Source organism: Dermacentor albipictus, chromosome 2 (genome assembly GCF_038994185.2).
Source record: "Dermacentor albipictus isolate Rhodes 1998 colony chromosome 2, USDA_Dalb.pri_finalv2, whole genome shotgun sequence".
Taxonomy (NCBI): domain Eukaryota; kingdom Metazoa; phylum Arthropoda; class Arachnida; order Ixodida; family Ixodidae; genus Dermacentor; species Dermacentor albipictus.
The window spans coordinates 128,413,066-128,428,595 of record NC_091822.1 but is presented as its reverse complement, the minus strand read 5'-3'; the positions used below and the strand labels follow the sequence as shown (position 1 = coordinate 128,428,595).

At 47.9% G+C, this 15,530-nt stretch overlaps 1 protein-coding gene across 3 annotated transcripts in view; it reads left to right on the top strand.

Annotated features, from left to right (window-relative positions):
* The window catches only part of LOC135897381 (Na(+)/dicarboxylate cotransporter 3-like), a 131,018-nt gene that overhangs the window by 72,151 nt on the left and 43,337 nt on the right, over positions 1-15,530 (top strand). For 2 of the 3 annotated variants that reach the window (XM_065425991.2, XM_065425989.2), the window contains exon 2: positions 6,029-6,137. In XM_065425991.2, the coding sequence (XP_065282063.2) occupies positions 6,030-6,137 (108 nt within the window). In that variant the 5' untranslated portion in view covers position 6,029. Of the gene's footprint in view, positions 1-1,986; positions 2,136-6,028; positions 6,138-15,530 lie in introns of those variants that run through there. The other variant, XM_070533970.1, reaches the window with a different exon arrangement.

Below are 15,530 nucleotides of genomic sequence, written 5' to 3'. Positions count from 1 at the left end.
ACCTGACGATCTTGATGCGCGCGTCCGACTCAACAGGTGCTTGACCGCAAGAAATTACGGCTAAGAACTTTTTTTCAGTCTATGCGTACGAATGAGGTTTGTTTACCCTCCTTGAATTTGGCCCTTCGGCATCCTTGAAATCCTTGGATTTTGAGTCGAATGTCTTGCACGAACCCTGCGAACGTCATCGCGCTGACCGTTTAGCTCGCTGCTGCCATTCCTTCATCACCATTTGCATAACAAGAGACGGAATGTACTCAATCGAACTCCGTAGACTGCGACCATACGGGAAAACTGGCTCCCCTTAAAAGTGCCTGTCGGTTTCGACGTCACCGGGCATGCAATAAAAAAGGCAGGAGGAGGGTCAATGCTTCGAGGATAGCTCCTAGGAACGCGGAGTCCTGATAGCTCTGTCTTGAGCGGCAAATTTGATAACGCGTGCGCATCGAGCAACAGTTACGTTGCTCGCGGTTGAATATGTCTCTCTCTATGTCTTCGTGTGATGTGACACTGCAGTTTCTGACCTGCTCAACCTAGCCCTTCTTCACATTTCTCTACAATTTCCACTGTATTTAGTGATGCTTTGCATCGATGAGGCATTAGGCTGGTTCCGAGATCTGTGGTCTTATGGTGTGTGGTCGGCCGGTTCTTCTTTCTGCATTACCTGATGTTGTGATTTTAATGGCGCAGCAGTAGGTTTGCTTTAAAAATATCGCAACATCGTGAAATCTAAAGGCCGAAAGCCTACAGATAATAAAACCAAACATCGCAATACCAGTGGAAGACGCCATCGATGCAGAACATGACACGATGCTGGCTCCAAGTATATATGTTCGATCTTACCGAATTTAGCTGCACGCTCAGAAGGCCTATAAATGACTATGCGTATGGTAAGGTTGTGATGAGGACTCCCTCAGAACCTAACTTTTGACAGGCTGGAATTCGGTCTTAAATTAATTCACTATCTGATTTTCCTTTTCGCTGTGCCCGTTTTCTTCCGCTTATGCTATCCCATTCCCCTGTAGTAGCGGCCGTTTCGTTGTCTTTCGAAATCCACGTTTAACATTGCGAACTCCCGCCATTTATTTATAGCTACATGAGCGAGAGCACTTTTATTATAATGTGTTCCCCCTCGCTCCCACTGTGTTACCTGCACTGAAATTCTCGTCTTCCAGATATCTTGAGGCCCAGACCACAACGTGTGTATACTTCTAGTAGACTAACTAGTGTGGAGCGATGTGCTGAGTTCGCAGCTGAGATAACAGCCAACTTCGGAAATTCTTACGTCCCGCAGAGAATGATTCAATTAGCATATTCTAACCTGAGAAGCGAAGCTTTTTGCACCGTAGCGACTACCTGTCTGCCAGTGAAGCCAGCAAGACGTGGAGGCCTCCACCACGTGACCACGTGACCCACGTGACCGCGCATTATACTGTCTTCAAGACTGGCTCCCTTTGCTTGGACAATGTATCAAGGGTCGGCGCACCGGTTGTAACCGGGCCGATCAACTCCTCGTCATCGTGGCGCCTAACTATTCCTAAGTGTATCATACCAACATGACCGAACGTGCACACTCGTCGCAAAGCATGCTTGACTTATAAAAGAGGGAAAAATAAGAAAATAGTCCTCAAGGCGCTCTAGATACCTTAGATCCTCAGACCGAACCCCACGGCTGGTTTCACCGTTAAACACACGTAAGACGCCGTGATAACACAGTTGCCAGTGTTCTCGGCGAGGCCTCTGCGTTATGGAACAGGTACAGAGAAATGGGCGTATGGCGATCGCGTGTCCTCCTGCTGAACGGAGGAAGGTCTGAAACGCTAGTAGGCGTCCCTGGCAGCCCGGATGGTGCCAGGTTCCCGCTAGATCTCACGTTGCTCTCACGGGAGGTGGAGGGGAGCAGATCAGGTAGGAGAAGGAGCGCGAGCGACGATTTCCGCGCAGTCACGTGACTACAGCGGCGCTTCTAGAAGGCACGTTTGGTTCGCCCTGATCGCCTGCGAATGCCAGCGTGAGAACGAAGAGGAGACTCTGTCACAATCGCTGTGTTTCCACACCACACTGTAGATTCGGACCTAGCAGAGGACCTAGCAGGACGGAAAGATTCTGATTCACCTTCCAGTTTTCGCTTCGAGGTAGGACGGCTTCGTTCTCTCTTCGCTGATGTCATAACAACCGTTGCATGGGGACTTGGCCACCACAAAGAAGGCCCAATTATATAATAGATGGTGCTGTGTGCGATCCTCGCTCCGTTCAACGTCTCGAGGGTGGGCAAGCATGGCTACACCTTCATTTAGGGCACTTTTTTGTTTCTGGAGTGGTGCCAAAATCGTAGCTGCGTTCAACTGTTTTACACGCCATCATAGCACAGTCGTAGTGGCGGTGGACATTCTGCTTTAGGTGGGCTTTGCGTAGAAGTCTGGGTGGCTATTTACTTAGTGGGAACAAGTGGGGTTCAAGTGTTTGCGGAAGCTTTTATTTATTATTATTATTATTATTATTATTATTTGTGCCCAAAGGTATGGCTCGATACAGGGCGACAGATGAGAAACACGAGCATATTTTGTTTTTTGTGCTTTCATCCATCAAGTCGTGCTCGGAAGCATCCCTCCTTTTCGCTATCACATATTTAAGAGAGCGCCCTGCTTGCAACCGCCGTAGACACTAGTGCTACAGTTGACACTGGTGAACATGCGCTTTCTCTGCTTCGTTTGCTTCCAACGATATTTCTGTGCGTTACATCTTCACTCTACGATTTACGTTAAAGAAAAAAAAATGCGGGGGAACGTTTTGTTCTGTTTTCTCATATGAAGACAGAATTTCTCGTGGGTTTCAGGTGGGCTATCACATTATACAAAACGAGGACTGGCACGTATAGGGTAAATCTAGCGCTTTTATTTTTATAGCCATAGGAACTCAATGAAAGTTCGACGCGCGCTCACAAGCTCGGCGCCGTCGTTGTCGTACTGTTAGACTATGGAGGGCGCCTGCGCGTCTCCAGCGCGTGAAGTTAAAGGGTCTCCGAACACGCTGAGTACGTTTGGCTAAAAAAAAAAAAAAAAAAAAAGAAGAGGAACGATGAGGCAAAATGCACGCACCCTCAATGCTACGCTCAATCGTCTTGATGGCGGAGTAAGGCCAGCATCTTGTCTTCCGCTGCCAGCATGCGGGTTGTGCGCACGCAGATCTTATAAGTACTCTAGCGTTCCTGCCGAACTGCTGTCGGTACTTCTGGCCTGGAATGCAAGCGTCAAGCTAATGTCGTCTAATGTTCCATCCGGTGCTCACTAACGCCGACGGCTTCCTGTCGCTCTAATCTGCCGCGCGATCGTGTAGCGTAGACTTATTGTACACGGCTCCCGCAGGCTGCGGGAGCCGCATGCAGTCACTCTACTGCACAGCGACGCCCACAGTGTCACTGGCGGCGCTCGTTCCGCCAGCGTCGTTCCGCCGGCGGCGCTCGTCGCCAGCAGCTGCCTGGACGTTGTTCTTTGTGGCCATAAAGTTGCGTAGAGTAATGACTGGAGGGAAACTGGCGCTGCGATCGTTCAGCCACCACGTGAATGATGGGGTGAACGCATGGATTTGACTGATCTTCGTGCTTGTGGCTTCGGACGTCCTAGTGGCTTCGTTTATTGCGCTTTATCTGCGGCCATTGGCCTAAACTTCAAAGCAATACAGTAAACTCTCAGTTGTACGAACGTCGGTTTATCGAATATTTCAAAATAACGAACTTTTTAAAAATGCCCGGCAGTTTTCTTATAGATTCCATGCAAAAATGTTTCACTTAAACAAATTTCGGAACAGTCAATATTTCAGTTTAACGAACTCGCTCAGAGGACAAAGGCTGGCACTGCACTGCACTGCAGGGGGCAACCGATGCCCGCCCTCATCAAACCGCCGCTCCAGCGGCAATGTAACGTCGCTGGCGCTTCAGCGCCCCTGGGGCAAAGCGGCGGCGCGGAAAACGAACGGCAACGAGGCATGGCCTGCGAGATTGCCTGCACAAAAATGAGCAAGCATGTAATCTCGGAGGCCATGAACACCATAACACCTCTGGCGCTTACAACGCCGCCAGAGCAAAGCGGCGATCTGCCACACCACAAACCACGTCGTGTGTGTTTTTTTCCGACCGGCTAGTCGTGGCATGGTCGTCGTCTCTTTTTTTTCTAGTCTCGTCGGTTCCGCGTGTGCGCACAAACGACCCACGTTGTGTGTTTTTCATTGATATGTACAAATTCCATTTTACACGTTTCTAAAACTACGGGTGCCATGTCTTGTGCTCCATCAATTGCACTTCAAACTTTTGACTCTGTATACCATGTCTTATGTTGGTCTAGTGAATATTCAGTTTAGTAAACTTTCAGTTAAGTTAACTATTTCCTTCGGTCCCTTGAAGTTCACTCAAGTGAGAGTTCACTGTATATAGTTTCTTTTTAAATATAGAAGGCAATAAGACTCTTCGTACATGCATTATCACTGCTAACAGCAGCGGTTCAGCTTGTCCATGGGTCCGTGGCCTAATGGTTTCGATATGGGGCTTCTGGCCCTCAGTAGGCCCCGTGTTCGAATCCAGCGTCGGACAACTTTAATAACGTTTGTTGAAATGTTTATAACGCAGCACTTTCTCGAAAATGATCAGTTTGGACAGTCACCCAACCGGTTCAAAGCCACAACGAGACAAAGTTCAAGCAAATCCGTGCACTAACCATCACTTCCGTGCTTCCTGAACCGCCCTGCTTGCAACTCCCGTAGACAATAGCGCCCACAGTTGCCTCTAGTGATCATTGTACGAAACTCTGTGCTTCTGCTCAGCAGCAGTGGCCCTGCGTGTGGCGGCGCCACGAACATGTCGCACCCGCGCACGAGCAGCGGCAGCGTCCCAGCGCGGCCGTGCTACCGACCAAAGGAGTTCAAGCGCGCAGCGCTAAACATTGCTAATTCGCTGCCAACCTTTCGACCGTCGGGCGAACCTGCCAAGTGTTTCGGTGCATTCTTGCATCAGCGAGATGCGTTCCACATCGGCAACTGCAAATATTAAGCCTAAGATCCTATCGTTCACCATTCTCACTATCTCTTTCGGGTCAATTCTAGGTTACGAGGATTAGGCTTTGCTTAGCCCTTCGGGCGGAGCATTGTTTCACCGAGCGGCATCCAATGCAATGACAATCAAGCCGCGACCAATGCTTCGCCTTCTTTCGGCCGAAACTGTCAAACTTGTTTGTTTGTTTGTTTGTTTGCTTATTTATTTACTTATTTATTCATTTATTTATCTTTCTTTGTTTTAGCCCCCGCAGGTGTACACCAACAGTATATAACTTGCCAAGCGTAGCACTGTTTCTGGTCTAAAATATTGCAGTCAACTGTTGGTCGCCATTGTCTGTCCGCTTCAGCTGTGTGGAGCTTAACTCCGCAGCAGCAGTCTTTCCATAATTTCTTTATTTTAGATGCTCACTTTTGTGTCTTTCCGTCCCTTGTTCCGCATGAGAAGCTTCCAAATAAGCGTCGTCGTTCTGGCTTACGCGAACTTGAATACTTCGATACGTGAACTTGAATACAAATTGAAGGACTACCCTGCCTCTGCATAAGGTTTTTATGATTTTGGACCGAATCTTTAAACGAGGACGTAGCTTTCAAAGTGCTGAATTGTGCGAACATGGGGAGCTCGATGAATGCTGTTCTTCATATTCTGTTCTAGTCTGTGGCTTTAGGTGACGTCCTATTGTACTTGTTTTTTTTTAAATCTGGATTTTGAACTTCCAGTTCCTTTTTAATGCCCCGGAGCACGAATGTCATGGTTGAGAAAGAAACAATGAAAAATGCAAGCAGCACTGTAGATAAATAAAATAAGAGATCTCACAAGTGTGAAACATTTACACATGTCACTGCTTTGGAATGAAAATGAAATGCGACAACACGATATTATTATCACCGACCAAAAGCTGCATACCGTGGTGACGTCTGTAGTTGTGGTCGGAATACTGCGGGCCGCTTACAGGGTTTTATTTCTTTTTTTCGTTATTTGCAGGATGGAGGACAAAATACCAGTTCCCAGCTGGAAAAAAGCGCTCAAGCCTGTCCTGGCCACTGCAACTCCCTTGGTCCTGCTTCCTATACCGCTCAGCATAGGAACGGACGTAAGTGCTGGCATTCTGCCCCTCGGGACAATGTCCATCTTCTTAAAGTCGTTTGGCACAATTCCCTCTGTATTCAGAATGAGGGAACTGCTTGTGAGCAGAATTTCAACTGCCCTTCGCAATGGATGTAGAAATTTTCAAGCTATTGTTTTTTTTGTCTTTCTTTGGGTAATTGGAAATAATGAAGTTTCTTTTTTTTTTTTGGCCGCACGAGAACGCCACTGCGAGTGCGAGCTGTCACTGTTCCGTGACTACGTTCGTGGGTGCCTCAGTATTGTGTCTCTTCGCCGACAGCACACGCGGCCATGTTGAACGGCCTTACCTTTATTGTCTCTATAGCGAAAGACCGTAATCGTCTGAGACCAGTTTATTTCGTGAAACATTCAATTCTTTATTGCATAGATATTAAAAATAAGACAGAAGTTCACACCGCAAGGTGAAGGCATGGATTTGTTAGAAGTGATGGAACAAGGAGTGTTGCTTGACCCGGCGCTTGGAGAAGAGCGCTTGCCTTTGTCAGGACAGCAACTGCTACCCTGCTGCCTTGACCAAAACACCGTCCCCTTGTCGAAGTGTTAACTCTAGCGACGTTCCTTCTTCGACGGTTTGTATAAGTTCTATTACTTGCGGGTGTTTCGATGCTAATTTTTGTGTCAGATCAGTCTATTTCCGTCGTACTGTGAATCAACCAGTTAGCTTAGGCAGAACAACTCACTGATATGGACAAGGGATGTCCTACCGTGCTCTATATATAGCCCGAAAGCAGGAGCTTCTAGTGAAGGCGTTCACACATCTGTTTATAGCGTTTGCGCGTTGCGGAGATAAGCAGCAGTAATAGCGCTGCAAGCTGCGCGGTTCAAGATGCCGGACTTGAGCACTTCAGCGAACCGCGGAGTTTATCCTAACAACGTCGAAATAAGATTTCTCACCTACTGCTGCTTCGTTTTGTCGCAGATTACTCACGTAGATAGCACAGTGAGGAGCGCATCGTTGAACAGTTTAAAGCACTTGGCACCATTACTTGCCTGGTTCGTTCATACAAAATAAAACACATCTAGGGGTGTTCGAGCGGTGAAATTCCTGAACCAAATCGAATACGAGAAACGGCCTCCAAATATCTAATCGAATGTCGAATATTTTCTCATTTCTAATTAACTTTGCGCGCATCCTGTTTCTTGAATTACGTGGCGATTGTAGATTCATTCGAGATACCATATATGTAATACCGTTCGCAAGTGGACGTTCAGGCAACTGAGGAGCTTGTTAATAGCAACTGCTTTCAGTTGTGTTAGCCACCACAAGAATGCCAGTAATGCAGCGATAAAACAGCACGTCACCATGCTCCGCTGTTCGTTGAAGGAAGGAAGTTTGACAACTACAGCACGTGCAGTGTCTTAAAGAGATGCAAACATAGCGAGACTTGCCAAATTATGAATTGAAACAAACAACGAGAGGCATTCTCACTGAATGACTGGAAATTATTTAGCGGAATTTATCTGCCCCGTGCGTCCGCTCTGGAGCTAGTACCTCTGCGCAGCAACCACAGGTCTCGCATGCAGCGGAATTATTCCGTATGGTCCTCGTTTCCTTTGTTCACTCTGCATCGCAACTGAAATATACGAAAAACAAAAACGAACATCCGAAAACTTAGAATACGAACTCTCGAATCGAATATGAATCAAATAGCAGAAACTATTTCATTCGTATTCGAAATTTCGAATAGGTTGGTGAGACAAGAAGCTATGCCGAGTGCACATCATATTGACCGCAAATAAATACGGGGCCAGCGGAAGAGAACACAAAAACAACACGGGCGGTAACTTACTGCCCGTGTTGTTTTTGTGTTCTCTTCCGCTGTCCCCGTCTTTATCTTGTCAAGAATGGCGAGTTGCGCAACAAGATTGCCACCTTGCCACCCGATTACGACAAGGGGTGCAAGACGCGCACCTCTCCCTCTCCGTCGCTGCAGCTGGGAGGCGTTCAAAGAAGCGGCCTTTGCGTTGGAATCCGCCGCCTTCCTCCAGCCCCTTCGACATTGTGACGGGACGAGTTCGGTGTGTGGACAATGATTCCAGAGTTCCCCAACGCGGAGCTGATTTGACACACCTGGACAAGCTGCCGTGGGGACGACGTATTTTGAAGCGTCTCACGCTTCGGCCTAGCACGGAACAACGAGCGACCCTCGTTCGGCGCCGATAGTTTCCCGGAACGGCACCCCGCGCGGTTGCCTCTGTGTACAGAGCGCGGTTGCCTTTGTGTACGTAAACTGATCTTCAGAGCAGCTGCGAGTTGGTGATGTGTAAACGAACAGTCGCCGCGTCGTAGGACCGGCGGGTCGAGTGTATAAAAACTGTGGTTGTGCGAATGCTGAGGACACACTTCTCTTGAGCAGTCATGTTAGACTGAGTCACTTCTCTCATACAGTCATGTTGGACTGTTACTCTTTTTCTCAAGCAGTCATGTTAGACTGACTTAGTTTCTGTAAATAAACCCTTTTTCCTCGTTCTCGATGAGAAGCAGTTCTTCACTTCATCAACGATCTCAGCGTAAATAAGTTGGACGACGGCATGGGCCAGCTACCTTCGAATTCATGCCGTACTCCAATCTTGGCAAAGGACCACGGACGAAGGGATTGAGCCCCCAATCCTGACAACTGGCTGACAGCGGTGAGATGGACTTTGCGACATGGTGCTGTATCTACGGTGAGTGCTTGGTTTTTGCTTTGACTCTCTAGGCTTCATTTTGTGGTTGTTCTGTTTAGAACAGTAGGGAAGCTAGATTGTTGTGTGTTAGCTAGGTTGTGTTTTCCTAGCTAGATTTAGAGAGCAGAATCAAGGCAGTAAAGCAGCAGTCATGGAGTTAAGGACACTGCTGAGAGACGAGTTGTTGATTGTTGGTGAGGAACTGGGCCTAGAGGTACGCAAGGAAATGCTCAAATCGGAATTATTGGAGCTAATTTCCAATCAGGCCAGTGAGCAAGATATTGAAATGGGATTGGAACTTCTCAAAAAGAGAGAGAAACGGGAAAGAGAAAGAGAAGAACGGGACAGAGAAAAACAAGAGAGAGAGGAACGCGATAAAGATCGCGAGTTAAGAAAAATGCAACTTGAACTTGAAAACAGACGTTTGGAGTTGTCTCAAGGAAGTGAAGGCGCTCTGGGTCGATCAAGTGAGGCAGAATCGTACCGCATGGACAGGCTATTAAAGCCATTTGAGGTCGGGACCGACATAGGCTTGTTCCTATGCAATTTTGAAAGGACTTGCGAAAAGATGAACTTCGGTCCGAGTACATGGCCACAGCGGTTGCTGTCTATGTTGCCGTGTGAGGCGGCGGAAGTAATCGCCAGATTGAGTGTGCAGGATGCATATGATTATGCGAAAGTTAAGGCTAGTCTCCTGAAGAAATACCGCCTTTCAGCCGAAGCTTTTCGGCAAAGGTTTAGGAGCACAGGCAAGAAAGATAGCGAGGGCTATCCGGAGTTTGCGTATAGCTTAAAGGCCAACCTAGTCGAGTGGCTTAAAAGCGCGGAAGCGTACGACAGCAGAGACATGATCATTGAATGCATGTGTCTAGAGCAGTTTTACAAAACCATCCCCCAAGCTGTGAAACTGTGGGTGCAAGACAGAGGTAATGTAAACACTGTGGAAAGGGCGGCTGAATTAGCCGAAGAGTACGCAACCCGTAGAAAATTGAACGCCGAGGAGGGAAACTGGGACGGTCGAAATGGACCGCGGAAACCATTTCCGTTCAAAAAGGGTGCGCAAACTAGACGATCCGAGCCTGTAGACATGGCGGAAAAGCCCGCAGAAAAGAGCGAGGAGAAACTTAACGGAGAAACCGCACAAAAAGAACAGAAAAGAAAATTGGAATCTGTTAGACCAATTCGCTGTTACAAATGCCACAAACTGGGACATATAGCTGTAAACTGCGAGAAGTCTAGCGTAGTTTTTTCCTACGTGGAGGAAAAGGATGAGAATATGGAACTTTTAAGTCCATATCTCCACGACCTGCAAGTTAATGGAAAACCATGCCGAGTGCTAAGGGACAGTGCCGCCACGCTGGACATTGTCCATCCGTCTTACGTGATGGTAGATGACTTCACCGGAGAAGTAGCATGGATAAAACAGGTTGTAGAAGAACACAGCGTGTGTCTGCCCATGGCCAAAGTCAAAATCAGTGGACCATTCGGGGAGCTAGAGACTGAGGCTGCAGTTTCCAAATTTTTGTCACTGCAGTATCCCTACATCTTTTCGAATCGTTCGAATCAGTTACTGCGTGACAGAGGGCTCAAACTGGGAGAGGGCATAGTACAGGCATTGACCCGAGGCCAAGCTCGTAAGATCGCGGCGCTTTCGGCTGAAAATGCTCAAGCTCCTCCAGCGGAAGCAGAAAAGGGCATAACTTCAATACCCGAATCCGAGCTAGGCCCGAGGGACAAAAGAACAGTTGAGGAGAGCCTGCCAGCTGACCAGCTCAATGAGAGCGTAGCACTAGAGTGTCAGAGTTCTAGCCTGCAGGAAGAGCAAGCAGACGCGCTCACAAGCGAGACAGGGTCGTTATTATCACCGGCCTCAAAGAACTTCGATCAACTCTTACGCGTGGATAGAGAGTCACTGGCAGCTGAGCAAAAGAATGATGAGAGCTTAGCTAAATTACGTGACACAGCTAAAGAAGGCATTGCTAGGCACAACGTAACGATACATGAGAGAGGAGGATTGTTGTATCGGCATTACAGAGATCGAAAGGGTAGGATTTTAGATCAGTTAGTCATACCTACTAAGTATAGGGAGGACCTTTTGAGTCTTTGTCATGGAAATGGGTGGTCCGGCCACCTAGGCATAAACAAATCAAAGGAAAGATTGCTTATGGAATACTACTGGCCTGGCTGTTTCAAAGATGTAGAAAACTTTGTAAGATCATGCGACGCCTGCCAGCGTTCTGGTAAACCAGGAGAGACTTGGAAAGCTCCAGTGAAGGTAGTGCCCTTAATAACAGAGCCTTTCAGACGGCTTGTAATAGACACGGTAGGGCCTCTTCCAAAAACAAAATCAGGCTACAGGTACTTGTTTACCATGCTGTGTCCGGCTACCAAGTTTCCAGAAGCAATCCCTTTGAAAGAGCTCAGCTCCACTGAAGTAGTAGACGCGCTTTTGACAGTGTTTGCACGAGTTGGGTTTCCAGCCGAAATTCAGGCAGATCAAGGGTCAGTATTCACGAGCGCACTGACTTCCACATTCTTGCAAAAGTGCGGGGTAAAGTTAATACACAGTTCTGTCTATCACCCTCAGTCAAACAGTGTAGAGAGGTGGCATTCGGTGCTTAAGCGAGTTTTGCGTGCGCTCTGTTACGAGCACAAGGAGGACTGGGAGAACTGTCTGCCGGCAACTTTGTTTGCTTTGCGAACGGTTCCACATGAGGCGACAGGGTTCTCACCAGCAGAACTAGTGTATGGGAGGACACTCCGGTCTCCACTGAGAATGTTAAGAGAGATGTGGGAGGAAAGAGGGGAGAGTCCAACCGTGGTTGAATACGTGCTAAATTTACTGGAGCGGCTAAGCGCAACCCAAGAACTAGTCGGAAAGAACATGGCACTAGCTCAAAAGAACGCCAAATTCTATTACGACAAGAATGCGAGGCTTCGTACGTTTGAAGCCGGCTTAACGATGAAAGCGGAAAAGTGTAGGTTCGGTTGTTCACAGGTTACTTATCTGGGCCATGTTGTAGGTCAGGACAGGAGACGGCCGGCTGAGCTGAAAATAGCTACGATTGGAGAATTTTCTCAGCCGCGCCCGAAAACGGACCTGCGTTCATTTTTGGGACTTGTGGGGTGCTATCAACGGCACATTCCGAATTACTTGCAATTGGCAAGTCCACTAACAGACGCCCTCCGAAAGGGAGCACCGAGTAACGTACACTGGGATAAGGACAAAGAGAACGCTTTCCAAAGTTTGAAAACGCTATTGGTTTCTCGCCCTGTGCTTCGCGCGCCAGACTACACAAAGGAATTCATAGTTCAATGCGACGCAAGCGACAGAGGTATGGGCGTGGTACTTAGTCAGGTCGGCGACGATAACGAGGAGCATCCTATCCTCTACGCCAGCCGTAAACTAAATGTAAGAGAGGAAGCCTACAGCGCTTCAGAGAAGGAATGCGCTTGTTTGGTTTGGGCCGCCCAGAAGTTGTCGTGTTACTTGTACGGAGCGAAGTTCATCTTCGAGACCGACCACTGTCCTCTGACGTGGCTCAATCAAATGTCACACAAAAACGGCCGCTTGCTCCGATGGAGCCTCACTCTCCAAGAGTACAACTTCTCCGTTAGATATAAGAAGGGAAAGTTGCATAGCAATGCGGATGGTTTGAGCAGGCTAATTTGAATTCTGCGTTTGAGGGTCCCGCCTAAATTTTGGGGTTACTAGTGTTAGCTTTTCTTTAGGCGAAGAAAATCCCCTCTCATTTAGCAGAATTCCCTCCATGATTGCTGAATTGGTCAGCAGGAATTTGCTTCAGAAATTGGCATAGTGAAATGTAGCATTTTTTTTTGTTTCTGCACTTATGTTGTTGTTGTTTTTTTTTTTTTTTTTTTGAAGCCTAGCGTGTCTAAAGTGAGAGCCAATGCACGTCATCTCGGCGCAGAGCCGTGTTGTGGGGTTCATTTTGCAGTTGCCTATCCTTGTTGGATGTTTTGGGGCGGTGACATCAATGCACAAGTGGTCGCTGCGAGCCAAGACATCAATCCCCCCCTGACCAGCAGCCGTTCTCTTCCTGCCTAGCGGTTGTCAGCGCTAGACAGTCGAGACTTTCCGGCCCATGGAGGCGCTGTCAAGAATGGCGAGTTGCGCAACAAGATTGCCACCTTGCCACCCGATTACGACAAGGGGTGCAAGACGCGCACCTCTCCCTCTCCGTCGCTGCAGCTGGGAGGCGTTCAAAGAAGCGGCCTTTGCGTTGGAATCCGCCGCCTTCCTCCAGCCCCTTCGACATTGTGACGGGACGAGTTCGGTGTGTGGACAATGATTCCAGAGTTCCCCAACGCGGAGCTGATTTGACACACCTGGACAAGCTGCCGTGGGGACGACGTATTTTGAAGCGTTTCACGCTTCGGCCTAGCACGGAACAACGAGCGACCCTCGTTCGGCGCCGATAGTTTCCCGGAACGGCACCCCGCGCGGTTGCCTCTGTGTACAGAGCGCGGTTGCCTTTGTGTACGTAAACTGATCTTCAGAGCAGCTGCGAGTTGGTGATGTGTAAACGAACAGTCGCCGCGTCGTAGGACCGGCGGGTCGAGTGCATAAAAACTGTGGTTGTGCGAATGCTGAGGACACACTTCTCTTGAGCAGTCATGTTAGACTGAGTCACTTCTCTCATACAGTCATGTTGGACTGTTACTCTTTTTCTCAAGCAGTCATGTTAGACTGACTTAGTTTCTGTAAATAAACCCTTTTTCCTCGTTCTCGATGAGAAGCAGTTCTTCACTTCATCAACGATCTCAGCGTAAATAAGTTGGACGACGGCATGGGCCAGCTACCTTCGAATTCATGCCGTACTCCAATCTTGGCAAAGGACCACGGACGAAGGGATTGAGCCCCCAATCCTGACAATCTGCGGTCAATATGATATGCAGTAAACACCAACTAATCCAAACCGAAGTCCTTCCATGCCTAGATTTTCATTGCAGTATATAACAACAAAAATGCGTTTTTTTTTGCGCCCAATTTCAACGCGAACGACGCAGTAGTAGACGCGCGCAATCTCTCCTTTTCGATTGAAAACGCACGCAGGTTAACTGTGTGGTGGTGCCCGCGCCCGCGTGGACGCCTCTATATACTCAGAAGCGTTTTGTCACTCAAGCTCAACATCGCGAGCAAAAGTTTGCTCTTCACTGCGCAGCCCAGCCTGCTTAATTGCGCGCAGATGTGCGCAAGAGCATACAGCTGGCCGCGCCCACGTAACCTCGAACCGCGCAGCTTTGTGCTTCGTATTGGGATCGCATTCACAAAAGTGTCACGTGAGAGAACGGCCTCGTTAGTCAGCATTTGGGTGCCCGCCCACTATACCGATAACAACCGGCGTGGTGACGCGACTATTATGCCCCCGGCGATGTCCAATGCGGGTTAGTGCTTGAGGAAGGTCTGCGAAAAGCGACTTTGAACTTTAATACTCGCATATGCGGAAGAATCCTGACTCGAAGCGTTGCTCTCGTAGCTTACTCGGGGGACGAGGAAGTTTTAGCGGAAGCCACTGATTAGCGCTTGGCCAGGCAGAACGCACGCGCGTAGTGCAGCAAACGGTGGCGCAACGCGTCCTCTAAACGTCTTACATCCGCAACGCCCTTTGCGTTTGCATAATTTGATCGCGTGCCGGTGGCCCCCTTGCACTTAGTTTCAACACGTGGGCGGCTGTCGACACGAAAAGCATAATCTAGTTATTGGTCGTGCGCTTCCCGAAGGCGAAGCGTAAGGGTAAAAAATGCACGATATCTTAATGGCATTCTTTCGTGTCGCTGCTTTTCCGTTTCTTGGAAATATTGAGAAAAGGCATCAAAGGCAATGCATGTATGGCCGCGTCGTACGTGCTGTGTGACACACATTAGGTTTAGAATGGATATCTCTGCTTAGGAAACACCCCGTAAGCCTTGAAAGTCAAGGTGAGCGTAGTAAGAGGTAAGATAGCTGAAAACGAAGCATAAATCGGCATACTTATAGCTTCCTCTTTTTTTCTTTTAACTGAAGATTGTTAGTATGATAGTAGCAGGGACACAAAAATGTCGTAATTTTCGTCTTTGTCTAACTTGTCGTTTAGTCATCTTTCTGCCTCGCTACTGACGTCAGTATACGCGCGTCAAGTTGTGCTTACAAGGAAGTTTTAGCTCAGACCCACCTCCGATGCCGACTTTTCAAGTATCCACGTAAAACGCTCAAACGATATTCGTACACAACCACTGGGCTGATTTTAACGAAATTTGTTGCATTTCTGAGAGAACGTTTAATTCCGGTGACTGTTGGAAGCGCTATCGTGACTTACAGCCCGAACTGTGTAAAAGGAACTTTAAAAAATTTGTAAGCTTGAAAAAGAAAAATGGAAGCACGATATTTACAAATTCGTAGTTCTGCTCTAGCAACAGATATCGCAGTTTTGTAAGCTCTATCTGTTAGAGCACCCAAAGCGGACGATTAGAGTACCCAAAACGGACAAATTTGATTAATGAATTTATACCTTACATGAATTCATTACATCGTTTACAAGTGTTTTGCTAATGCCCGAATTACATATTAGTGGTCTATTTGAGAGCAATGCCTAATACATTAACTTTATCCGCGTTAGATTTAGTATCAGATTCAAGTGACAGAATTGTGGTACCATTTTTCACTGCCGAGTTACAGGATTGTAGACAT